The 25,577-nt window shown below is 39.0% G+C and overlaps 1 protein-coding gene across 9 annotated transcripts in view; it reads left to right on the top strand.

Moving 5' to 3' along the window:
- The window catches only part of Smarca2 (SWI/SNF related BAF chromatin remodeling complex subunit ATPase 2), a 166,149-nt gene that overhangs the window by 85,398 nt on the left and 55,174 nt on the right, over positions 1-25,577 (top strand). For all 9 annotated transcript variants that reach the window (XM_071600594.1, XM_071600595.1, XM_027954780.3 and 6 more), the window contains 6 exons: positions 1,601-1,647; positions 3,969-4,135; positions 9,278-9,441; positions 14,258-14,485; positions 17,890-17,967; positions 23,017-23,235. In XM_071600594.1, coding sequence (XP_071456695.1) covers positions 1,601-1,647; positions 3,969-4,135; positions 9,278-9,441; positions 14,258-14,485; positions 17,890-17,967; positions 23,017-23,235 — 903 coding nt within the window. The remainder of the gene's footprint in view (positions 1-1,600; positions 1,648-3,968; positions 4,136-9,277; positions 9,442-14,257; positions 14,486-17,889; positions 17,968-23,016; positions 23,236-25,577) is intronic.

Here is a 25,577-nt window from a genome sequence, read left to right on the forward strand (position 1 = left end):
AAATGATGAGGGTCGTGTCAGGTTGACCTGTCACCTACTGTCCCATTTTTTCCTGAGAACAATTTTAAGGCATTTACTCTGATCTATAGAGGGCTTTGGGGACTTAGAAATTATGAAAATTAAGTGTCTTACTTCATTTCAGTTACCATAAAAAAATTAACCTTCAAAATGTGCTGGGCCATGTGGGGAAGGAAGGCAGATGACGTCTTCTGTCTTCAAGCTTCTGTCTGGAGTATTGGGAAGGACGAAGGGTCATAAAGGAGACCAAGCTTGGAGCAATGAGCCCCAGTGCCTGCCTGTTTATAAGTAGCTGTCAGTAAACAGATTTTTACTTGCAGTGTTTTTAACATTAAAAAAAAAAAAAAACTTTGAAGAGCTGATTTTTTAGAAATAAGAGACCCACAGTCATTGGCTGATCTATTGGCAGTTATGGGTCTGAAGTATCCTGTGCATTTGCCTTTGTTTTGTTTCCACACAGTCCTTTGTTGATGCCACATTATTTCAGAAGCCCGGTCTCGAGATTGGTCTCACTGCCTCTCTGGGAAACTTTGAAATGGAGATATGAAAGCAGCATTTTTAAAAAGATACGGATTACCCAACCTTATCATGGTCCACGGACACATACCATCTCTTTGGTTTTCCCAACCTGCTAGACAGGGATGGAGCCTAAGAATCTAGAAAGGAGTGGCCAGATCTGGAAGTGGAAGTGTGTCATCTGTGTTGGCTTTGCCACAGGGCCCTGAGTGGCTGGAGCCTGCCAGGAATAATGAGCATATTTGAGACTAGAAACCAAAAGGAAAGATATGGAGAAAAAGCTGGTGGCTAATGTAGAGGTGTGATGTATTTACCCCTAGAAGGTCTCTGTTTCCATAAAGCAGGAATGGAGAGAGCCCAGAACAGAGTCAAATATTTCTTCCTCTGAATCTGGAGGGAGTTCAGTAACTAAGTTCTGTCTTCTAAAAGTGGAAGCTGAACACTGAGGGTAGAGTACATTTAGGGCCTTCACTGTAAAAACAAAAGCACCGGATGCGAGAGATGTTAGGATTTCACTCAGTTAAGAACTGCATTACATAATAGCCATTATTTTTATTGGTAACTGTTTTCACATTACATTTATGTTTCCCTATTAATCCTGACTTGCTTGTGTTGTGCTCTTCCTCCAACCTAGACTCTGATCTGAGCTCCTTGTGGGTGGGTCCCCAGAAACAAATGCCTGCTCCGTGCTGGGCTGGTTGATGCTCAGTGCCTGTTGCATTGGCGAGCTCACGTTCTCCTCTGGGAGTCCACTTAGAGCAGAACGAAAACCTGACCTCAAAGACACTGAGTTTCCAGTTCAGCCTACATTGAGTATTTGCTTGTTCATTGATTATTTTGTTGCCTTTGACTATAAGAGTCCATAGGGCGTACTCATTAAAAGAGAAACCATTAGGTCAATAATATTAGTTCCATGGAACAGCACTTGCCTAGCACATGTGAGGCCTGGGTTTGATCCCTTGCACTGCAAAATAATAATAATAATAATAATAATAACAACAACAACAACAACAATAATAATATATTTAGATTTTAAAGTCATTTTCTTCTTTTCTCTCTTTTAAAGGAATCCTTTGCTGAACACCTGGGCTATTCAAATGGGGTCATCAATGGGTAAATCTTACATTTTTTTTCTTTGAAAATATAGTGTTATTGGTTCTACTTACACTACCATTTTCTATAGTATTTTTTTTCCTATTATGCAAATACATACTACCAGTGTCCTTGGTCCTCCTTGCTCCACCGTGGAGGGGCAGAAGTTGTTAACCAAAATGATATCAGCATTCTCTTTTACTTTACTGGCATAAATTACTACTTGCCTTGAGCAAGTGGTTATTCTAAGGACATAGATCTCATTTAATAGACTTAATAGTCTCCTAGTGTTCTAAAACGTTGCTGGAGCCTCCAAGGGTTGTCACTTCTAACTGAAAGTGTGGCTTGGGCTTGGAAGAAAATTTATCTTATTAAATTTCACGTTGATATTTAACATTCATGTGCATGAAAGGAAATGTCTCATCTGCTATAAATGTGTACGATTTTGCAGTCATTCACTCCAGAATGGTCTGTATAAGAGATTTTTCATTAGCAGTGGACATTGAAGGGAATCATCCTTGCAGCGACAGACAGATGAAGACTTCACTAATGGACAGCCTGTTTTGTTGGGTTTGCTCCAGAGATGATGTATTAGGATAGAGGGGTCCTTGCTGGATTCCAAGAACAGACAGGGCCACTGGGAGAATTTGGAACTGAAACCCATGCAGAGTGACAACACTGGGGTCTCCTGCCTGTCCTTGCCGCTTTCCCCTGGAAGTTGTGGCCACTTCCACTCTTGCAGCTTGGACAGGGTTGCAGGGTGGAAACACGGCTAAGGGTGTGCGGCTCTGAGGGGCAGTGGTCTTTGAGGAATGAAAGCAGAAAGACATAGGTTTGAAAATATGACTATTAAAAGTAGCATACTAAGGGCCTGGGGATCCTAATTAGAATAAGATGTATTTCATGTTTGTATAAATACATCATATTATCCTCTACTGTGTTGTAGAACTAAAAAGAACCAAAAAAGTAAATAAATAAAATAAATTAAAAAAAAAAAAAAAACCAAAACAAAAGGCAGAATATCCAGTAATAGTATTGTAGACTGCATGTGCACTGGAGCTTTCCAAGCAGTATTAACCCTAAAATTAAGTTGTAATAGCATATAATACAGCCCTGTTGCTTAAAAAAAAAAAAAGTTGTTTACTGTGGAGCAAAAAGGCCCTACTTTAGCTTTTCTCCATATCATGGCAACCTCTCTTGTCACTGTCCCTTCATATTTTTTACTTGCTCTGCAGCAGCGAGCCAGCATTCCTGTCCCTTTCCCAAGCCACTCTTATGCAGTGTCCATGATGATCTTGCAAAAAGACCAAACTGACCAAAAGTTAGACCAACCTCACTCCCCTGTTTAAAGCACATCGGTGGAGTGCGCAGAGCCCCGTGGCCAGTCCCTGTACCCACCTCCCTTCTTTGTACTGTCTCAGCACTTTCCCCTCACTTAGGTTTTACTCACCATTACTTTTTCCAGTTTCTCCGGCTGCTTTTCTGCTTAGGGCCTCGACATGTGTCTCACCTCTCCCTGGAATCTCCTCCTCTAAGCCTCCGGCCCCCATTGGTCACCTGCATGCCTTTTACCATCATTCAACTTTCAGCTAAAATGTTCTCTCCTCAGGGAGGTCACAGTGATTTGCAGACTTTTCTGTAAAGGATCAGATTGAAAAGATTTCCAGCTTTGTGGGCTATGAAGTCTCTGTCACCCTTACTCAGCTCAGCCAGTGTAGCACGAAAGCAACCAGACAAAATAAATGAGTGAGCGTGGCTGTGTGTTCTGATAAAACTTTATAAAAAGAGGCAGCAGGCTAGGGCCCACCCAGGTCTGCCAAACTCTTCTCTAATCTGAAGAAGGAGTCAAACACTGGGATGAGCCCTCTTATCATGACCCACTACTTTTCTTCATTGGACTAATCATAGTTAATAATCACCCATTTTGTTTATCTCTGTACCCATGCCCAACATTGTGCTTGTTACATACTAGGTACTCAATAAGTATTTGAATTGATCACTGAGTGCCCTAAATTAACCTTTTTATGCATGTAATACATAAAGACTTAGAATTTAGAGGGAGAAAGCGAAAAGGCTAGGAACATGAAAGGGTTTCCTTTTCTTTCTAGAATCTACCGTCATACTTAGCAGGTACAATGTACCCTTTATGGGTTTCCTATGAATAGTATACTTTCTTTCTCCACTGAATACTTTGTTTTAGAGCTGGTATTCATTCATTGGTTCCACATTTCCTTACTGAATGTTTATTACATACAAGACACAGGGAGAACAGCAAAAAGCTACTCGATCCTTCAAGAAGACAGCAGTAATACGGTCTTCTTGTTTTGCATTTTTGGGTTCAGGGCTGAGCTGTATCGGGCCTCAGGAAAGTTTGAGCTACTTGATCGTATTCTGCCCAAATTGAGAGCAACTAATCACCGCGTGCTGCTTTTCTGCCAGATGACGTCCCTCATGACCATCATGGAGGATTACTTTGCTTTTCGGAACTTCCTTTACCTGCGTCTTGATGGTGAGTGTGTGAGGCAGGAGACTCAGCATCCCTGCTTTCTGAAAATGAAGGGAGGAGGCACTTAGGTCCAGCCTTGGTCAAAACGCAGGAGGAGAATCAAAGTTTGTCTTTTTGTTTGTTTGTTTGTTTATTTTTTATGATACTGGGATTGAACCCATGTCCTTGCACATGGTAGGCTATATCCTGAGCCCAGGTACAAGTTTTCTAGGTGGCAGTTTTTACATTCTCTACCTTTCAATAAGCTTACATCATTGTGCAGTTGTTCTACATTTAAGCCAACACAAATGAATTCAGAGTCACTTATGAGTATTACAGTTACACTAAATTTTAAAAATTTTCCTTGCTCTTAGGATCAACATGATGCTTATGCATCATGTTGAAAATGCTGAAAATCCTTTACCTTTTCCTGAGAAGATATATTTTAAGGGAATAAAAGCTATGTCTCCTTTCTCTAGTATAGCAGTATAATGTTCATCTCCAGTTATATCTATCAGTAAATTCTCTTTTTCTCAAGAGAACATACCTACGTGTCACATTGTTAGGAGATTTGACTTCATTGTTCCCTGCATTTTGCAGACGAAATCAGCATTTAGTCTGATTTCAAAAGTAAAATTGAAATACCACATCATAAACATTAGTTAGCAAATATGAATGGGAAGAAAAGATGAAATTGGTAATGTTCCCTAAGTTACTTTTATGAATTTAATACTGGCTATAACATTTTAGAGATTAAAGATGTTACAGTTTTCATACTGTGGCAGGTGAGAATGTGTTCAAAGAGTGGTGAGGAGGAAACAGAGCTAATTTACAGCCAGGATGCGTTTAATCCCTGGGTACAAAGATCACAGAACTGCTAATACCTGTTTTTTTTTTTTTTTAATCAAATGCAGTATTAATGTTATTGTTAAGTGAACAGGAAATTTAAAGTTTCTATTTGATTAGAAGGTTTTATTTGATTTTCAATCCAATATTTTGTCTCCCTTTTGCCATTAATTAAATATAATTGGAAATATACCAAACTGAAACTTCTCATACATTTTCTCATTTGAGTTTTTAGGTGAATTCTCTGTTTGGCCTACCTTTTGGAGTATTACTAATCTAACCATCTGGCAGACTTGATGATTTAAAAGCCCTTTTACCTCTCCCCTCCAAAGTCACTGAAAGCTGACGGATGGTTAAGTAAACATTAATTTTGAATTTATAGATTCAGACGTATCATCCACAGTCTGTCTCTTTTGGCAAGACTCCTGATTGTTTTCTCTTTGACTGGTTGCTCCCCACCAGCCTCTGTCCCAGTGTGGCAAAGTGTGGCACTCTGTCCACCTTTCGCTGTGCTCAGGGGAGGGTTTGATGTCCCCCTGGATTTATAGCCAGATGTCCTATATAAATATGTTTGCTACTTGTGGCCCTCCATTCGAACCTCACCTTTCAGAGGCCAGCAACCTGGGAATAACTGAATCTATCAAACTGGTAAGAAGTGATTTCCTTGAAACAATTCATTCTAATGTTTTCTTGCCAGTGTGAAAAATTCTGATAGTCTATTGGTTGCAGTCCTTGTTGTTGTTAGTAATAACTGTCCTGACAGCTGATGTTTATGGAGCATCGATGACACCTAGGTAATAGCAGATGCATGCTCTGCTTCATTGATTGATTTTTCTTCATCATTTATTTTCTCTACAATGAGTAGTGGATCCTTATTTATCACTATTCTTATGATTCCCATTTAACAGATGAGAAAACAAAGGTCAGATGGTGAAAACAGGGTTTAACTTGCATCTTTCTGATTCCAAATGAGCTCAGTTTTAGCATTCCCAGTAGATAAACCCCACCTTGGAAATAGTATTGGCTTACCGAATTGATAGCATTTTAAGAATGATTATGAACTTGTTTAAAATTATTAATTGGACTAATTGAAAATGACTAGGAATTGGAGACATAAGATAAATGAGCCACTTGCTGTTCAGACATCAGAGCTCTTATCATTCATTGAGTTGAAAGAGACAAGTAAGTTGCGTAGTGCTACAGATGGATGGAGACGGCTGCACAGGCTTCTTCTACTAGAAACAGCAGCCATTCATTTTGGGAGCAGAGGGTTGTTGGAGAATCAATCAATACACACAGATAAATTATTATATACCCTTCCAACTGCACACACCCACACACATACTCCATCACCAATTAGTAAAATGTCTTCAGATTTTCTTTGCTGAATTTGATATCTCAGATTGTGACTTCAGGAAAAAAAAATCACTTGTTGACAGCTCAGCAAGGATTTTCTGCAAAGATTATGGTTGTATGAATAGGCTTAGCTACTATTTCGTTCCTGTTTTTGTTTTCATTGGAAATGATTTTTGAGTGAGAGGTAGTGATACAGTTTTATCTCAGAAGATGAAATTTTCCAAGAGCAGCTGAAACTCAGTTAAAATTAGTAATCGTGAAAGTCTCTTAGTGTGTTCCTTCTGGCAAATTCCGTAATTTTCTAAACAGTTGCCCTTGCTATTAATCATATTCTTATAATTGGATATGTTCTACATCAGTCTAAAAGACCATGAAACTGATGCTAGTGCTGAGCAGGGTAAATTCTGTGCACCTGCAAGGAGCATTTGCCTTTGAATCTTTCTGAACAATATTGAAAAGATTGCAGATGATCAGTAAAGATCTTGACTTGAGGATCTTTAATAGAAATGAAAATCTAGCAGGACACAGTGGTGCACACCTATGATCCCAGCTACTTGGAAGGTTGAGGCAGGAGGATCAAAAGTTTGAGGCCATCCTCAGCAATTTAGTGAGACCCTGTCTGAAAAAAGAAAAAAAACAAGACCAAGAATGTGACTCAGTGATAAAGCCCACCTGATTCTGAACCTTATAATAAGAAATGCTATAGCTTTGCATAAAAAGCATTTGAATCTTTTCTTGTTTGTTTTTATAACTTGTCAAGTTTCCAGCTATTTACACAGTTTAAATACACACCAGATATATAGTGAATCTGTTTGCCTGAGGTATCTGGCATAGAGCCTGAGAACTCCATGACTAAGTAATTTTGACACTCTTTTTGTTTTTCAATGCTTTGTTTTGCATTTAAAAAATTATTTTGTCCCAAGTAGGCCTATTCCCCAATTAGTTTTATTTATATCTTCTTAACTTACTAGGTCCCAAGTTTATATTCTGCAAATATCTCAATGAGATTGACACAGCTTCATTAAAATAGATTAGAAATCATAATCTAGAACTTATGGTGTGATTTATTATCATTAATAATATACCATTAATGCATATTATCACTATTCACTTATTACTTTCCTCAAAACACTATGACTCTAAAAACAAATATTTATTTTAGAGTTACATAAGTGATATTTGTTGCTCAATTTAAGTTTTTTAAGTGTTCCATAAATAGGATGATGGGACATAATGGGTTAATACATTAACAGATATTTTTCAGTTGATTAAAACTGTTGAACTTCTACCCTCAGAGTAGATAGATGCACAGTTTTTATATCCTGCTGTCAGAAAACAGATGTCATTACCTCTGGGAGCCCCATTCTTTCCCCTTTTTTTACTTTTGGTTTCTTTGGCTTTTTCTTCAGTTTAAGGCCGAGAGTAAATATGGGAACCATTAATCCATGTAATTAAAAAAATTATTGTAACTGGAAAGGCCTTAGAGAGAAGCTTGCACGGCAAAACAGAACATGTCTTCCTCCAGCATCATGAACAAATGGTTCCCATGGTCTCAGACAGCCAATTCTGAAAATAAAAAGGTTCCACATGTTCAAAACCTCACTCAGCAGAGCAGGTTAATGCTCCTCCCCCAAATCTAAATTCCTACCATTCATCCTGGAGGATTTGACCAGCTTCACCAAACAAGAGATCTAATTTAGGAAGTACACTGAGTCTAAAGAACTTTGCTTCATTAAATGGGGAGCAACCTCAAACTCCTTCTTTCTAATCCCCATTTGCTGTGTGTGGGGAATTGATTTTCTTCCCTTCTCAGGAGGGTACTTATTATTTTTATTGGATGTGAAAAACAGATCCCCCACATTTGGGAACTTGACCCTCATAAGTAACTTGATTCCTTTAGCTAGTCACTTAAATGTTTTAAACCTGCAAAATAAATTGCTGGTATGTTTTCACCCTTAAAAAAAAGAACAACATGTAGAAATAATATTTGTATAGCAGCCAGTCAGCGAGTATCATATAACATATAACATGCATATGTATTTCCCATCAGCCTAAAGCCCCTTTCAGAACCCAGCCTCTGCACTCCCTGGTGAAATGCATTCAGATGGGGTGCTGGTTGCTTTGTGTTTTTGTTTTCATTTTCCCTTCCACAATGTATTTCATGAAAAGGCTGGATAAATACATCACAAATGGATAGTATGTGAATGACTGGCCAGTTTGGAACACAAATGTGCCCTGAAGTGAGCTCCACATCCTGAGATTGGGGTTCTCTGCTCATTCACTAACCACACTCCATGGTGTGAACCACCGCAAGGGTGTACCATGTTTGATTGGTTTTAGCGTGGCATCCTTTAAACCTAATAGAGCAGAATGTTAACCTGAGATACAGACTAGGGCTTACATTTTTAAAAATATAAATGTTATTGTGGCTTCAGATAACAAACATTTCATTCATATTTTATGTCTTTCCCATAGCATACCTAATAGCGAGCTAAACAGCAAAGTAGTAGAAATCAACTTTCCTTTTGTTTTTATTCTCTTGGCATAACTAAGTGTCCTTGCTTTAGTGCCTGTGAGCAAAGTTGCTTTAAGCCATTGTAATAACCATTTTAGGCACATGTGTGTTTGTGGGTGGGTTTTTCTATTATTATTATTTGGTATTTTACAACCCAGAAATAAATCCAGGAAATGTTTCCATTAAGTCTTAGATTAGAGTAAGAATGTTGTAGAATTTGTTAAGCTGCAAGGGTGCCCAGTCAGAAATGTTTAAACAATCTTTCCTTTTATATTTTTTTAATTGCAAAATATTCAGAGTTCCTTTCAAAAGTATAAAAACCCTGGTGATTACCTCACCAACTTGTAGAAGTCTGGATAAATGTCTCAAGGAAGCAGGCCTTTTTGTCTAGTTCTCTGCCATTTTCAGACAGGAGTTAATTGGCAAATTTATTTTTCTTATCCCCTCAGGCACCACCAAGTCTGAAGATCGTGCTGCTTTGCTGAAGAAATTCAATGAACCTGGGTCCCAGTATTTCATTTTCTTGCTGAGCACACGCGCTGGAGGCCTGGGCTTAAATCTTCAGGCAGCTGATACGGTGGTCATCTTTGACAGTGACTGGAATCCTCATCAGGTGGGCAGATCTGACTCAGGAGCCCAGGCCTCTCTCTGGAGAGAAGCTGAAAGATTATCAGTTTCATCATTCACATTTATGGGACAGAGCAAATTTCTAAACGACTAGGCCATTTCTCCAAAGGAGAAATAGCCCAGCCAATTATTATAGCTCTTTCCTTATCTCCCCCGGAGCATAGATATTGGGTTGTCATACACAGGCCTTTGAAGAGCTCAAGATTGGGTTGGAAAAACTGAGTTCCTGCTAAATTTTAATCCCATCTCCCGGGATTGCCATTTGAGCAAATCACATCTGGTCAAGGATAAATCAAAAATGTTCCACTATACTCAGTAGTAGAATGTGAGCTTAGCATGCAAGAGGTCCTGATTTTGCTTTCCAGCACCAAAAAAAAAGAAAACTCAATAATAGCAACTCACACTACATTTACTCTGTGCCAACCCCCCTTCATGTGCATTGCCTAGCTCAGTTTTCTAAACTACCCTACAGTATAGTTAACATTAGTATTTGCATCTTTTACAGTCAAGGAAGCTGAGTTCCAGGCAAGTTAAGTAACTTCCTCAAGGCCAATTAGTATATGATAATTAATCTTCTATTTTGTGTATTTTGTTTAAAATATCATCATGGAAAAAATATCCTATGAGCGAAGTGTGGTGGTGCATGCCCTTGATCCCAGTGACTCAGGAGGCTGAGGAAGAAGGATCACAAGTTCAAGGCCAGCCTGGGAAACTTATACCTGTCTCCAAATAAAAGACAAAAAAGACTGGGGATGTAGTTAAGCACCCCTGAATTTAGTACCCAATACCAAATATCTATGTGTGTGTGTGTATGTGTGTGGTATATATAGTGTGTGTGTAGTATATATATATATATAGTGTGTGTATATATATGTGTGTGTGTGTATATGTGAATATATATTTTCATATTCTATGGAACATCTGTCATTGTAAAGTCTTTTTACCAGGTAAGTTTGGAGTTATCTTTTTAAAGAAGTATTTAGATGGATTTTAAAAAATACATATTGAATGCATCCTTTGTGATGCTGGATTCCGACATTGCCATGGGAGGTGATGTATCTGCCTGTAAGATCATGGACATAATGAAAATGCAGCCGTTGCATAGGAATTCTACAACTTGTACATCCACCTCACCCAGGTTCCTCAGGAGGAGCTGTGCCTCCTCTCCAGTATCACTGACCATCTCACTGGCTTCTTTGAAGGTTGAGCAAAAAGACTTAGAGCATTTGTTTTGGGCAAGAAGTAGAGTTCAGGATGCATTTTAAGAATATGCCTACTTCCTGTTTCCTATTGCCCCACCCCCAAGTTTCCTATTCAGTGCTCTAGGTGCTTCCTTGTAAAGCTCCTGGGAGATGCTGAGAGGCTCACACACCTTCTTGAGTTGGGCACTGCACGTGCTCCCCAGTCATTCTCTGTAGATGAAAAAAATTCACATAGAATGACCACTGCAATGTTCTGACCTTGAAAAGCATGGGGAGCCACCAGCACAGTCTGTTAGTTCCAAGTCTTCAGGAAGCATGTTATATGTATTTTGATATTCCACGTTGCATCCCAGAGCGCAGGTAGAATTCACATTCACGTGAGAGATCTGCAGTTTCCCTCTTTACAATTTTGCATTCAGTATTTGTTCTGTAAGCACAGGTGCAGTTCCTGTCATGTGGTCCCTAGGGAAAAGGAATATGTGATCCCTTTGCTCCAGGAGTTTCATTCTGCTTGGACATTTAGATTACTCCACTTGCTGGTACCTTTGCTTTTATTGCTGACCATCTGAAGATGAATGGAGAGTTTGCTGTCTTTTGTCTTTGATCTGATTTTCTCAGATGTTCATCTTCACTGGCACAGTGTCAAATCTAAGGGCCAAAGGAAATCTCTCTTTCTGGAAATGCTGATTTCCCATGGAAAAGAATGCTGAGACATCTGTGCCCTCTTCTGCTCCCTCCCTCCTCACATCTTTCCTTCTCTGTTGCAAACTTTGAGGGCACAACTTTTCTGACCAGTAGTAGCTAAAGGGAGACCTCCAGAACCAAATTAAATTGCCTGGGGACTTTGAAGTGTTCTCTTGTAACTACAAGTGAGCTAAAATTTTGGCAGCAAAAAAAAGACCCCCAATTTTTTCTGTCCTAATTGACCATGAGTTCCTCGAACTGAGCACCTCTGCCAGTTTTTGCATCTACCATAGGTGGGTTCACTTCCACCTGATTCAATAATCTAGGCTGACCCAATTTTGCCTGTTTGTCATTCAAACATGGCCATTAGGTTGGGCAAACTTTTGTTTTCAGAAATGAGTGATCTCAGAGTGATCTGGATGAGTACTGAGCTTTCACTGAAAATATAAGAGAACTAACTTTTTATTAAGCTACAACTCTTCCAGAAACTGCTAGGCACTCTGCACACCTTCTTCCAGGTAATACTTTGCACCTAAAGAAACTAGATTGCTCAGGAGCACAGAGCCCCCGAGCCCCTGCTAATACATGTTTCACAGCCCCAAAATGAACACAGTGGAGTTTTTTTTTTTTTTTTAAACCACCCTGGTTTCAGCATGCATGACATTTCTGTAAGTTTTCTCTATTGCATTGAATCAAAATTAAGGCAAAGAGAGGAAATGGGGTTTAACAAATTGAAGATAAAGAGGCCTACCTAGAAGCAAAGGTAGAACTCATGAATGTGGAATTAGCAATAAAACTGCTCAGAGTTGCTCATTTTCACACTATTGATTAGAAACAGGTTGATTTTTTAACCCATGGAGCTGGAATAATGTGGCTGCTTCAGAAAAGTTAGCCACTCAGCTTCCTTGAGGCCCTCTTCTGAACTGTGCTTTTGTGTTCAAGTATCATCATTCTGCATCAGGGTGATGAAGTTTCAGACCACTGATTCAGATGCAGAAGTATTGAACAATCCATTCAATAATTACAGCACTCAATTCTTTGTTACAATATCTTCCACCCCATTTTTGGCCAAGGAACTCATAGGCTCACTTGCATGTTAGTTCTTTTGTGGTTTTAATGAACATCTTTAAGATCAGGGATCAGCAAATTATGACTCAAGGTCAAAGTCTGGCCTGCCACCTGTTTTTGTGCAACCCCAAATTGGAGAATGGTTTTTTCACATTTTTAGGTATCAATATAAAATGGTTGGGCAGGGACAGTAGCCTTTGGCAAGAACAGTTGCACCATTTTTGCTCCTAGCCCAGAGAGCCTAGAATCTTTAGTCTTCGGCTCATTACAAAAATGTTTGCTGACCCTTGTTCTAGGAAGTGGTGAAAGGGTTGATGACACAGAGCTTGTCATTTGGCTGCTGCTTAACTGTTTGTGTTAAAGATGTGTTGAGACAGGGACAATTGGAGAAGGGTGTTCAGGGTCCCCCTGCCCACCACCATCACCTTTGTGTTTTAATTACCTACCTCATTCTCCTCTTTAGAAAATAATTGGGATGGGTTTCGGTTAGGTTCGTGGTTCAGCACTATGATAGTTGCATTAACTTAAGGCAAAAATTTGTCCTCAGAAGATATTTATCTATTAGTCATTTAATTTCAAAGGTCCCTGAAACAAAAACGAATCTCCCAGGCAGACTTTATTCTGCTGCTTCCTTAGGCTACGCAGATGACCAAAAAGCTCAGCTGGTCAAGAGGAGAGGCTTACAGCTGTTACGTGTTAGCTCTGCAAAGCATGGTGCAAGAAAGTGGAAAATGGGGAATAACCTTTGCCCTAAAAATATATATACAATCTGATGAGGGACAAGTGTCTACAAGTAACTAGTATCAGCCCAGAGACCATCACCTGGACCACAGTGAATAAACAGGACATGTTTTTATTGAGTAGCTGTAAAATTAGGTAACTACCTCATAGGCTTATAAAGGTTTTTATTTAAAGATTTCAATAATGCCTTTTTCTTATAAGATTAACATGGTTCAAGTAAAAAAAAAATGTTAAACCATGTATAAGCAAAATGAACAAGATTAAACAACAGCTATGATTTTAATACTCGGCAATAGGAACATTGTTGGCATGTTGGTTTTTGTCCTTTTTCTTGTTTAGATAAAAATGCATATGAGGTCATAATGTACAAACTCACTTATAACTTACAATTTGCACTGATAGCTTTGTGTAGTTAAATTTTCTACAGGATAATTTTTTTTATGTTACTATGTTGGTATATATGCACAGTAGAATACCATAATTTTTAAAATCAATATGTTATTGTAGAATGTTTACTTTTTAAAACCATGATAAATAATAACTAATGCTGAGAAGATACATTTTTATTTATAAATCTTTATGCATATTCATGGTGGTTTCTTTAGGACAAATTTTCAGGAGCGCAATTTCTGAATCCAAGCCATACTCAATTTTAACATCTTAGTACATTATGCCAAATTTCTATCCCCAAAAGCTTATCAGTTTACTGAGTCCCTAGCAGTCCTTCTCATTTTCTAAACTAAAGACTAAGCCTTCAATAAAGTTAGGTCCCAGGAAGTTGGCTAGCTGAGCAATCATTATATATAATGTACATATGCATGCATATAAATAATAAATGTCGAAAAACAATATTCTGAGACATGGATTTCAAAACCTGAGGTGTTATTTTCTGGTTGGGTTGGTTGACTTAAATCAAACTTCCTCAACTAGGAATGACCTCAGATTTTTCTGAAGAAAGTAGCTTGTGTATTTTAAAAATGTAAGCAAAACCTTACCCTAGAAAAGGTGGATTAAATAGTGCCCACTTATTTCCCTCTTATGTAGGGGCTTGTTGGCAGGGCTAATCCAGGCACCTCTGTCCTCACAGTGTATTGTTCTTGCAAACAGGATCTGCAAGCTCAAGACCGAGCTCACCGCATTGGTCAACAAAATGAGGTCCGAGTGCTGAGACTTTGTACGGTGAACAGTGTGGAGGAGAAGATTCTTGCAGCTGCAAAATACAAACTGAATGTGGATCAGAAAGTTATCCAGGCGGGCATGTTTGATCAAAAGTCTTCGAGCCACGAGCGGAGGGCGTTCCTGCAGGCCATATTGGAGCATGAAGAAGAAAATGAGGTATTAGAAGAAGCCAAGTTTATGAAATCAAACAGTGACCTTTTGTCTCTGAAGGACTAAGAATAACCCCTTTGTTCTTTAAAGAATTTCTCAAGCTGGACTTAATTAAAATGAATAAATTAGCTGCTGTCTTATATCCCAAGCACAGTAAACCTCTGAAAGTTATCCAAATGAATGTCTTGCAAGCTATTGCCAGAGGGCCCAAAAGGCCACCATCAAGCACAGTCTTGTGTACTAAATGCTGCCTCCTGTAGGGCAAATGCCATACTGCAGGTAGGGCTCTTGGCAGGTACAAACTCAGCCAGATGAGACCTGGAAGTGTGTCCTACATTGCCTTTTCTTCTTTTGCCCTCCAGAGCCTTTGGTCTCTGTGGCCTTTTGGTCAGTGATGACAGCACTTCAACATGTTTGTAGGACAAACCTTCACAGACATCTAGACTAGCTCATTTAGTTCAAGTTTGACCTTAACCTCCCCTTAAAATTTTTTCTAAGAGCTGACCCAAGGCTGAGAAAAATACTGGTTTAAAAAATCTTTTTTATTTGCCAAGATTGTACAAAGAATGTGATGATTACATTTCTTTTAGGGAATCTTTTGGTGTCCATTTGTATATTTTACAGATTGCCAATTTTAGTCATTTTTTTACTGAATATTCATTCTGGTGCTGGGGATATAGCTCAGCAGTACAAGGCTTGCCTACCATTTACAAGGCCCTGAGTTCAATTCCCAGCACCACAAAAAGAAAAAAAAAATCTAAAATGAATTTGAAATAGATTTAAAAACATATTTATAAGGTCTAGAAAACTATAAAATACCACCACAGTCCTTACCCTAAAATTGGCTGGGGATGGACAAATTTGGTTTTGTGTGCCCACACTTATAAACAGAAGCATAGTTTACCTTATATATTCACATGGAATACCATCTTCAACACATATATTTAGGTATAATCTCATTTTGCCTTAAGTAGGATATGTATTTTTGAAGTCTTCTATAAATTAAAAACCAAATTCTTTTAAAAGGCTCACATACTTTTTTGTTTCTGAAATGAATTCAAATGTGAAGTAGATCTTTATATCTCAAGGAATCCTGAAATGAATTCTTTGCAAATTGGAAAGCACTTTGCTATTATGCCTCCTAAGTTTGTTGGCCTTATATATTTGATTAGTTAATCTATTGGGTTTCATAAAAATGATGAAAAATACATACATGTATACTCTTGACAGGTCCAGAATTTTTATCTCAAATCATTCACCGTTTCTGATTCTTGAATTTGAATATTCGAGGCAGACTTGGAGTCAGTTTGTCAGGTGAATTTTTGTCGTTTACACATTTGGCCATTTCAAAAAACCACAGTGATGAGTGACGTATACTGTCACAGGGCTCCTGTGAGCAGAGGTGGTACTCAGCCAGAGATCTTGACTGCATTTTTGCTCATTTGTTTTTTGTAGGCCTTGTGAAAAATAGTCCCTGACCTGGGTGGAGTTTTCCAGCCTTCCTGAGCCAAAAGGAGATGTTGATCTCTCCCAGGCACTAGGCTAGCCAGGTGGGGCCTTCAGTGAATCCCTGCCAGCTGTTTCTAGCTGTAAGCAGCCCCACTGGGGCTCCACATCCCTTCCAGGCCACCAGTGTGTTGGACAAATGTTATCACATTCAGGATAGCCTGTGTCCTGATGTTAAGTCAGGGGGGATACAGATAGACCACAGTCAAAGTCCCTGGTCCTGATTATCCAAGGCAGCATGGATTGGCACCACTTCAGTTGGTGCACCAGGAAGTACTAGGGCACAGAGAGCCCAGGAAAATGCATTACCAACTTCCCAGCCGTTCAGTTCTCCAGGAACTCAGGTCACAGGGGGCAGCTTTCCTACCAGTTCACAGGAGAATCTTTTCATCTTTGGCCTGGGGACAACAAAGCCTCATTGTGTAGGATGTGAGAGGATAACATGGAGTTCTATCTAAAGGCAGTAGGCAAAGGAGGACATCTGCTTTTGGAGGAAGCATTCACCAGATATTTTGTACCAGGAGGTCTGAGCCCACTCTCCACCTAATCTGTGTCTTCATCAGATGAAATGTAATATTTAGACAGATTGACTTTAATCAGAGGTGAACTAGAATAGCAGGTTTTTTTCAGCAGTAATTATTATTTCAAATCATAGGTTTTTCATTATTGAATTCCACTCATTTCTAACACTTATTAAGTTCCTACAGTGCATAAGATGTTATCTTGGGAACTGACGTCGTCATCTGATTTAAGCTGCTAGTTCACTCATATTCTTTTTGTGAAACAGTTGCCTCATTTTAAACATATGATTTGTGTAATTGGATGTTTGAAGTTCTGTGTTTTCCTCTTTCTTCCCTCTGCTGATATACTGAAATTCCCCATTTGATTTTTAACAAGCCCACTCAGCATATGATGGAAATTATTTTGGAAAATAAGTTCTATAGTATATGCCCAGTTTTTAGAATCATTTGTTAAAAGTGTGGAAGTCATAGCATAACATTTCTGGAACACTTGAGAACTGTTGGTTTCTGAGGAATTAGCAGATAGATAATAGGCCCCAGTTTAACATAATATAAAGTAAAAAGCTTTAGCCCATATGTAATTGCTTTCTGTACTTCATGTAACTTTTTTTAATTGTCTCTTTTGGAGGGTTTGTTAATGATAGCTTTTGAATTGTTCCAACCACAGCTGTAACCATGATCAATAATAGTGCCTACTTAAATTCATTGATCATTGATTGAACATGTCTTAAAGGTTATATACTTGGGGGTGGGGGACATAACTCAGTTGGTAGAGTGCTTGCCTTGAATGTACATAGGCGCTGGGTTCAATTCCCAGAACCACACACACAAAAAAAGTTTATATATTTGGTACATATCTATTATTTCTTTGGTCTTGCTGCGTGCTGAGTCACAAAATTTCATTTACTCAAGTTTTTTGTGAGGCTTTGAAAAGAAGCATTAACATTTGCGATCTTTAAGACCATGTAATTAAAAGAATTAATGTTAAGTAATTTTACATGTGGATTTCCTTATTTAAATCTTACAAGCCCCTGTGAAGTAGATGTCACGCCCATCTTATAGATGAGGTCATTGAGGCGGGGAGACATTAAGTAACTTGTTTTAAAAGTAACAGAATCAAGATACACACCCAGGAGAAGCAGTGTTTCTTAGAGTGCAGCACATTTCCTCCCTAGACAGATTTTGCTCTGGGAAGATGATATGAATAGCTTACAAAATACGAATGGCAAGTACTACATGCAGGGGCCCTTCTCTTTTCTTTCTGGCTTCAAAAACGGGCCCCCCCTGGCGTGGAAGACAGATTCCCCTCACTTGTTTGTACCTCGCCCCAGCTGTCCAGCTTTTCTCCTAAAGCCTGTTCAATCATTCTGTTTTTAACCCCAGGAAGAAGATGAAGTACCGGACGATGAGACTCTGAACCAAATGATTGCTCGGCGAGAAGAAGAATTTGACCTTTTTATGGTAATGTTGCAGAAAATCATGACAACCCATGCTTGCCTTCTCTGCCCCCTTTTTCTGTTAGCCAAGCAAGCTGCCTGGAGCCTGTGTGCCCTGGCAGAACTTCATCTGTGAAGCCTGTGCCTTTCCTTTAGTTCAGAGTCTGCAAACTGGCTGGATTTAGCCTGCAGACGTATTTTGTTTGGCCCACGCAGCCTTTTTTAAAAATTTCGCATTTGTTGCCAACATAAAAAGAATCCTGATTTCTGGCTTCTCTTGAAAAATGAGATTGGGCAGTATCAGGCCCACAGCTCTGTGTGGAAATGGTTGGCCAGTGCTGAGTAGCAGCTGCACCCTCTGGACAGGCCATGTGGTCTCCAGCTTACCATAGACCCCCACACCTAGATTGCTTCTAATCTCAGGCCAGCGTCATTCAGGAAACCTGCCTGGCTCCTGTAGACATTTGAGTTTACAACTGTGCCCTCGCTGTCTCCCTACTAGAACAAAGCAAAAACAGGCTCCCGTCAGAGCAGGGAACAGCCACTAAAAACGACACAGGTGCGCGTCTTCTCACTGTTGCAAGAGAGCCTGCTTAAGCACATAGGAATCTTGCAGGTGTGTATAAAGGGAGGTCTAGCCTTCATATAAAGAACAGAACTGCCTGGATTTCACTGGTACAAAGTAGGTATAAAAGAACCTTGGCATCTGAGAATTTAATGTCCGTGTTTTTAACTTTGAAATTCCATAATGTATAGCTTCTGTAATTTTCCTGAGATCTGAATTTGGTTTACATGTGAGGCCTAGTACAAGCTGTGTTTGCGGGGAGCAAGCTGTTGGGGAGACCTGTGCAGTGGCTCATTAGAGTGGTGTTTGCTGTCTTCTTAAAGCTTTTGCTGTAGCTGTTTTGTTCACTCTCTATATTCAGTGACCACAACAGCCCTTTGCGTGTATTAGTTGCTTTAGGTATTATTGAATGAATGGTGATACTTGCAAAATGTTAGGCTTTATGAAGATAAGATGGATCTGGATATATAAAGTTTCCTCCAGTACCTTCATTTTTATTTTCATCAAAGACATTTAGCCTGATTGTGGAGGGAGTGAATACATGTTCACCATAGCTTTGATAGTCTAATGCTGCAGAACCCAGGAATCAGAGATGCCCTCAGAACTCAGATAAGCTAGATCTACTGAGTGTGAGGAAAGCAACTGGAGTAAATATTGGAGGTGCTATGTCTGAGAACAGAATGACCAGGTAGAAATGTGAGACCTACATAGCCAGAAAGTACAAATTTTCCAGAAAAGGTGGAAATCAATGTTTTTAATATGCAATGTCTGGATTTCAGAATGTTTGCAACTAAATTCAGAGCTTTTATTATTGTTATTGTATAACAGTGCAGGCCAAACAAAATACAACTGCAGCCAAATATGACCCAGAGGGTTTGCAATTTCTGCTGTTCCAACCTAGACAGTCTTTGAGAATGGAGCTGCAGCTGTGTAGATGCTTACGTTATTTTTGTGGGGTTTTGTGTGTGTGCGCATGCATGTGTGTGTGCGATTTTTGTCTAGGGAGCACTGATTGTGTCCACACATAATGGTTTACAATAATTGGCAATTAACTCTTTCTCAGGAAAATTCAGGTAGTTATAACTCCTAAACTCTTCAACTGGGGTGTATGCTTCCTCTGCTCTCCCCTAAGTAAGCCACCCTACCCAGGAGAGAGAGAGAGCAGTAAGAACACTTGCTGACCAACATGGGGTGTTGGTAAGACCTTTGTAAAACCTGAATTCCTTCATTCCTTTTGTTCACCACATGTATGGATTATTCTCTATTTCAGGAGACGAGGGGTGCACATCAGAAAGAGATACCTCCTCTCTCTTTAAGGAACTTATTAAAATATAGGTGACTGGAGAACCCCCAGGTGAGAGGTCCTCAATTTCCCAGCTGATCGCTGATTAGCAACACTTTAGCATGATTGTGGGTCCAAGTTCTCTTGTGATGTGGAGAGGATAAACTGCCTGCCAGTATAGAAATGAAGTTAGGCCCAGAAATGGAGAGTTCATCAGCTGCCCTGAAATAAGGGAAAGAGAAACTTCTCCTTCCTTACTTTTGGGATGGGATTTATAGAAATTAAAATCCTCAGAGCTGGGCACAGTGGGGCATGCCTGTAATCCCAGAGACTTGGGAGGCTGAGTAAGGAGGATCACAAGTTTGAGGCTAGCCTCAGCAATTTAACAAGGCCCTATGCAACTTAGCAAAACTGTGTCTCAAAATAAAAAAGGCTGGGGATGTGGCTCAGTGGTTAAGAGCCTCTGGGTTCAATCCCCAGTACCAAAAAAAAAAAAAGGAAAATCTTAGGAAAAAATGTATATGTCTGCCCAAGATACAGTTTCTTTTCACTTGGGAATATGGTACATGAAGAACAGTCTTATAATAGGTGAGACTGGTAGGGAACACATTTTTTTAGATGCTTTGAATTTGTGATTTTTCATGCCTGTTTCTTAAAGGTTGGCTTCTATTTTGAGGATTGTGCAGAATTTTCTTTGTTTTTTTAAAAACCTAATCTGCTGGCTTTGTCCGATTCACTATTCATTAGCACCTCCACCAGGGGGCAGGAAATAAAATTTGAATCCTTGCCAGCTACTCTTGATTAAAAAGTTTAGTGAGAAACAAGAATGGAATGTGAGCTAGAATAAGTCTCCAGGTTTCAAATATTTAAACACTGTATCCATTATTATAAAGAAATAAGTTCTTTCTAAAATTAATATAAATTTATCATTTGGTTTTATATCATGGACACTAAACAACACATAATAAGCCGTTTCTTTAGAACCATTCTTTTAAACATTTATATCACTTCTAAAAATTGACTTCAGAAAAAGTTACCTTATATCATGTGTGAATTTACCTTAAAAAGTTCTTTGTACCAGACTCAGTGGCACACGTCTTTAATCCCAGTTATTCAGGAGGCTGAGGCAGGAGGATTTTAAGTTCAAGGCCAGCCTCAGCAACTTAGTGAGACCCTTTCTTGAATTTAGAAAAAAGCGGGAGTAAGGAGAGGCTGGGGATATAACTCTCTGGTAGAATGCTCCCGGGTTCAATCCCCAGTTACCCACCCCGCCCCCCAAAAAAGTAATTTGACAGTCCAAGATATATATCTGAAATATTTTACTCTGCTTTCACAAGCTACATTTTCTACAAAGGCAAGAAATACTTTTTAAAATAATTGTACCGGTATATACAGGTTTATCATCAAGTCTTAAGACAAATATTTATGTGTAACTAAATAAGAAATTAGTCTTTTTCTTAAATGTTGACTTAAGATTTTTTACTGGTATTTTCCAAGTAGAATCTCTAATTGCATCTACCTTTCCTAAAAATGAAGCAAATTATGCAATTTGCTCTGTGTGTGTATGTGTATGTGTGTGTGTGCAGGTGCTGGGAGTAGTGAGAGCCTAGGTCCTTATACATGTTAGATAAGCACACTACATGATTTGCGTCTAGTCCAGAAAATATTTGTACTCAAATATTTGTACTCTCAGTTGTGGAAAAACACATAGGTAATAGTAGCAGTATGACCAAAAATTGGAGTGGCCATATTTGGTCTTCTCAGTATAGGATATTAACAAAAGTTTTTTGTTTTTTTTTCTTATTAGTTATCTAACAACCATTGGAAGGTTGCCCCATGCAACCCTTCTTTAGATCATTCTATAAACGAAGCATCCTCCATGAGCTAATTTTGAAGGTTTGGTGGCTCCCATTTCTGATACCAAAGCATTAGAAGGCAGGATTAAGCAGAGCATTGCAAGCTAAGTATAGCACATGACAGAGCAGGTTGGCCACTTTTATCTACCAATGAGACTTCACCATGTCCCCAAGCCTACCCCATTCTGGAAATATAATGATTTCCAAAAATGTTAAAGCATAGTTTAAGGAGCTTTGACCTTTAATTATAAATAGGTTGTACAGGTCACATTTGGGTTTGAGTAGTAGATACTTCATTTACATTTTATCAGTTTTAGTTTTTAAGGAAAAATGATATATCGAATCCCTGTTTCAGTACGATAGAACCGAAGAAAGGGAAAGGTAAATAACTTAATGATTAATGGTCTCTTTGATTGTGGAAATAATATATCTAGCGAGTGATATATAAATATAACTAATGTATATAGCAACTCAGGTGACAGTTTTATTTGCTCTTTTTTATCAGATTGTTTAGTTCAAAGCCAAGTATGTGACAATTTATTTAAAAGTGAACTGGATTTTTAAAAAGAGCAGGAGGTGGGGATGTTGGCATTTTGAAGTCTATAAAAGGAAGCTGTTTCACATAGAACATGGTCAGTGGTCAGTGGAGATGAGGTTATCTCTGAGGTCTCTCTCTCTCTCTCTCTATCTCTCTCTCTCTGGTATAATATTTTTATACAAGCTAAACTTTTAAAAAGTAAAAATTGAAGAGTATCCCTCTGATAGTGCCCGTGGTATAATGAAAATCCAGTGCATTCATGACAACTGACTTAATCAAACCTCTTATATCCCCTCCACATGCCCAATTATGGGTGGCTATTCTGCAGTGATATCTTGGGTTACTTTTTCTCCCTGCCAGTTATTTAATTAAAAGCATGAGCCCTCTCAAATAAAAGGAAATGTTCTTAATGAACTTTCTCTTTTATATGCTCAAAGAATTCTTTCAGGAAAATAATTAATTGTACAGTCAGGGCTCATATTTTTAAGATGCATCCCCTTACCTTGAATTTTCTCACAATTACTTAACGGGAAGCTTTGCACGCATGAAGACTAAGAAAAGAAATTCTTAAAAGAGTATTTTTTAAATGCATAACTAAACTCAAAACATGGGTTCAGAGGAAGGGAAGGGATTTGACTTGGTAAAAATTCTCCCTAGATACTGTGCTTTAGGGATGGGCAGAACAAGTCAATCAGGATAAAAGAGACTGAAAGGGACCCTGCAGCCATATACAACGCCTTATGAAAGTTGTAGGTCCTGTGAAGTTTATACTTACCAAACAGAAGCCCCCAGAAGCTCCTTACCTTTGGTGACTCTTTTATTTGTATCTCCAGCGTATGGACATGGACCGGCGGAGGGAAGATGCCCGGAATCCAAAACGCAAGCCTCGATTAATGGAGGAAGACGAGCTGCCCTCCTGGATTATTAAGGATGACGCCGAAGTAGAAAGGTTGACCTGTGAAGAAGAGGAGGAGAAAATATTTGGTAGGGGGTCTCGCCAGCGTCGTGACGTGGACTACAGCGATGCCCTCACAGAGAAGCAGTGGCTCAGGGTAGGTGTGGCTTTTTCAACCTGTCCTTGGTGCTCAGAGTGTGTCTGGTGGCTTGGAGAGATCAGGAGCTCAGAGTTGGTATTCTCTGAGCAGGTGAGTTGCTGGTAAAATGAGAGGAGCTCTTGAACATAGACAGTGGACTCGCTGTGCTGGTGTAGTAGAGTCATTCTATGGTTTGGGGCAGTGCTTGGAAAAACCTGTAATGAAGCATTTTTTTTTTGCTAGAGCAGAATTGGTCATTGGATGCACAGAGTTATTAGAGCTTTGAGACCCACTAATGTTTTATGACCAATTGCCTAGTCATGCCTTACTGTCTCAAACTGAGAATCAGAATGAGGAAGGGGACCTTAGAGATCTTTTTAATTGTTCCCCCTCATTTCATGGTCTTTGATCAGGGGTTTTACTTTGGCAAGGCCTACAGAGATAGTTCAGGGATAGCATTGTTTTCTGTGTTATTTCAGAGGCCCAAAGCAAATTCAGATCTGGAAAGTGCCTTTATATAGTCTTGGTTTGACAACAAAGTTGAAGGCCAGAGAGGTCAGGACAGAGTTGGAAATCACAGAATCAGTGGGTACTGATGGACTGCGTGCTCGATTTTGGCTTGATCTCATCTGTCTATTGCAAGTGCAGACTGGAGCCTGGGACTTGGCTCACTGATGGTTCAAAATGTTATTTAGGGTTTGTTTGTATTTTTTCCCCTTTGGAAAAATGGTGATTCCTTGTTTTGATTGGGGAGTTAAATCCCACAATTTTCCTTGGGGAGCATAGAAATATCAAAATGATCATGGGAGCCACATGTGTGAATATTGTTCAAAGTAGTTGTGTCATTTGAAGGTTTAGCTCTACTTTTAATTACTGGGAGCAGGCTTAGTACCTTGACAGAGAGAGCAACCTAGGGCATATATTCCAGACAGGGCCAGTAAATGCACGCTGGAAATAGTAAGCACAGTTGGGTAAAAACCAAATCAAATAGAAGTAGTCATTGGGAATTTATTCATTTTCTCAAAGGGGATTACAGTTTTCAAGCTTTGCAAGATGAGGATTTTAGGACCCAGAGCATAAGTTGATAGGTGGGTAGAAAGGCAAGGAAATGAATCTTGAGACTGGCTATCAGAGGCAGACAGGGCTTGGTAGCCCTTGAGATGTGATTTGCTCAGAGTGTTGTATGATGAGAGGGATGTGACCTGGATTCTGAAAAGATTGGAGTCTATGGGATTCTGAAAAGAGACTAACAAAGGCATCACTCATGTTTATGGCTGAACAATTGCATATAAAATGTAACTCTTGTGTGATCATTTCACTATCATAGACCTTCAGATAGTCCAGTAGCCTCAGAATATGGTTTTGTGAATTTCCTTTGTTTCACTGTTGGGTTTGTAGTTGTATGATGAAGATTCATTCTTTAATGTGGGCTTTTTTTTTAATACTTATTTCTGAGCTCAGGAAAATTCTATTTCCTTTCTTTTATTTAAGCAGTAAATGAAGTACCTGGAATGTTGTTACAGATGAAACAACCATAATCTAAACCATTATTTTAAAATCAAATTTTTGATGTGAATAATTTCCAGATATTACAGGCAAAATAGCCCTGTTTATTGGTCAAGAATGCAGCCCAACTTACCTCTTTCAAACATAACAAAACAAGTCTTGACAATTGCTCTTAAGAAAGATAACATTATGAATCTTAGGAAGTTTTCAAGTGCAAGTCACCTTTTGTTTTCTTTTTTTTTTTAAAGAGAGAGAGAGAATTTTAATATTTATTTTTTAGTTATCGGCGGGCACAACATCTTTGTTTGTATGTGGTGCTGAGGATCAAACCCCGGCCGCACGCATGCCAGGCGAGCGCGCTACCACTTGAACCACATCCCCAGCCCCCTTTTTTTTCTTTTTCATACAGCTTATATTACTGATGGTAATCCTATGCCTAACTTGTCTTAGAGACCCAATGAATGCTTGTGAAAATGAAAGTATGATCTCAGCAAAATGGAAAGTTATTAACTTACCAGGAATTTGGGGGTAGAATTTCTCTTTTTAGAGTCTAGTAGACTTCCTTTTTTATCCATAGTAGTCACATCTTAAAAATGAAAAACTAGTTTCTTTCATGAAACTATGCTACGGAAATTGATATTTGCAATTTTAACCCTAAGGTGCCTCACAACATATCAAGTCATCCAAGAAGGCGGAAGCTGTTCCCAGTAGAGCTTTACTGGAATATATCTTCTTATAAATGAGTCATTTGAAAACTGTCTATATTTTGTGTGAGTTGGCAACTTGCTTTTAAGCAGGATATATGATTAACACAGCACTCAACATAGATGCCTAGTATCATTGGTTTTCTTGTT

This window comes from Marmota flaviventris, chromosome 13 (assembly GCF_047511675.1).
Source record: "Marmota flaviventris isolate mMarFla1 chromosome 13, mMarFla1.hap1, whole genome shotgun sequence".
Lineage (NCBI taxonomy): Eukaryota > Metazoa > Chordata > Mammalia > Rodentia > Sciuridae > Marmota > Marmota flaviventris.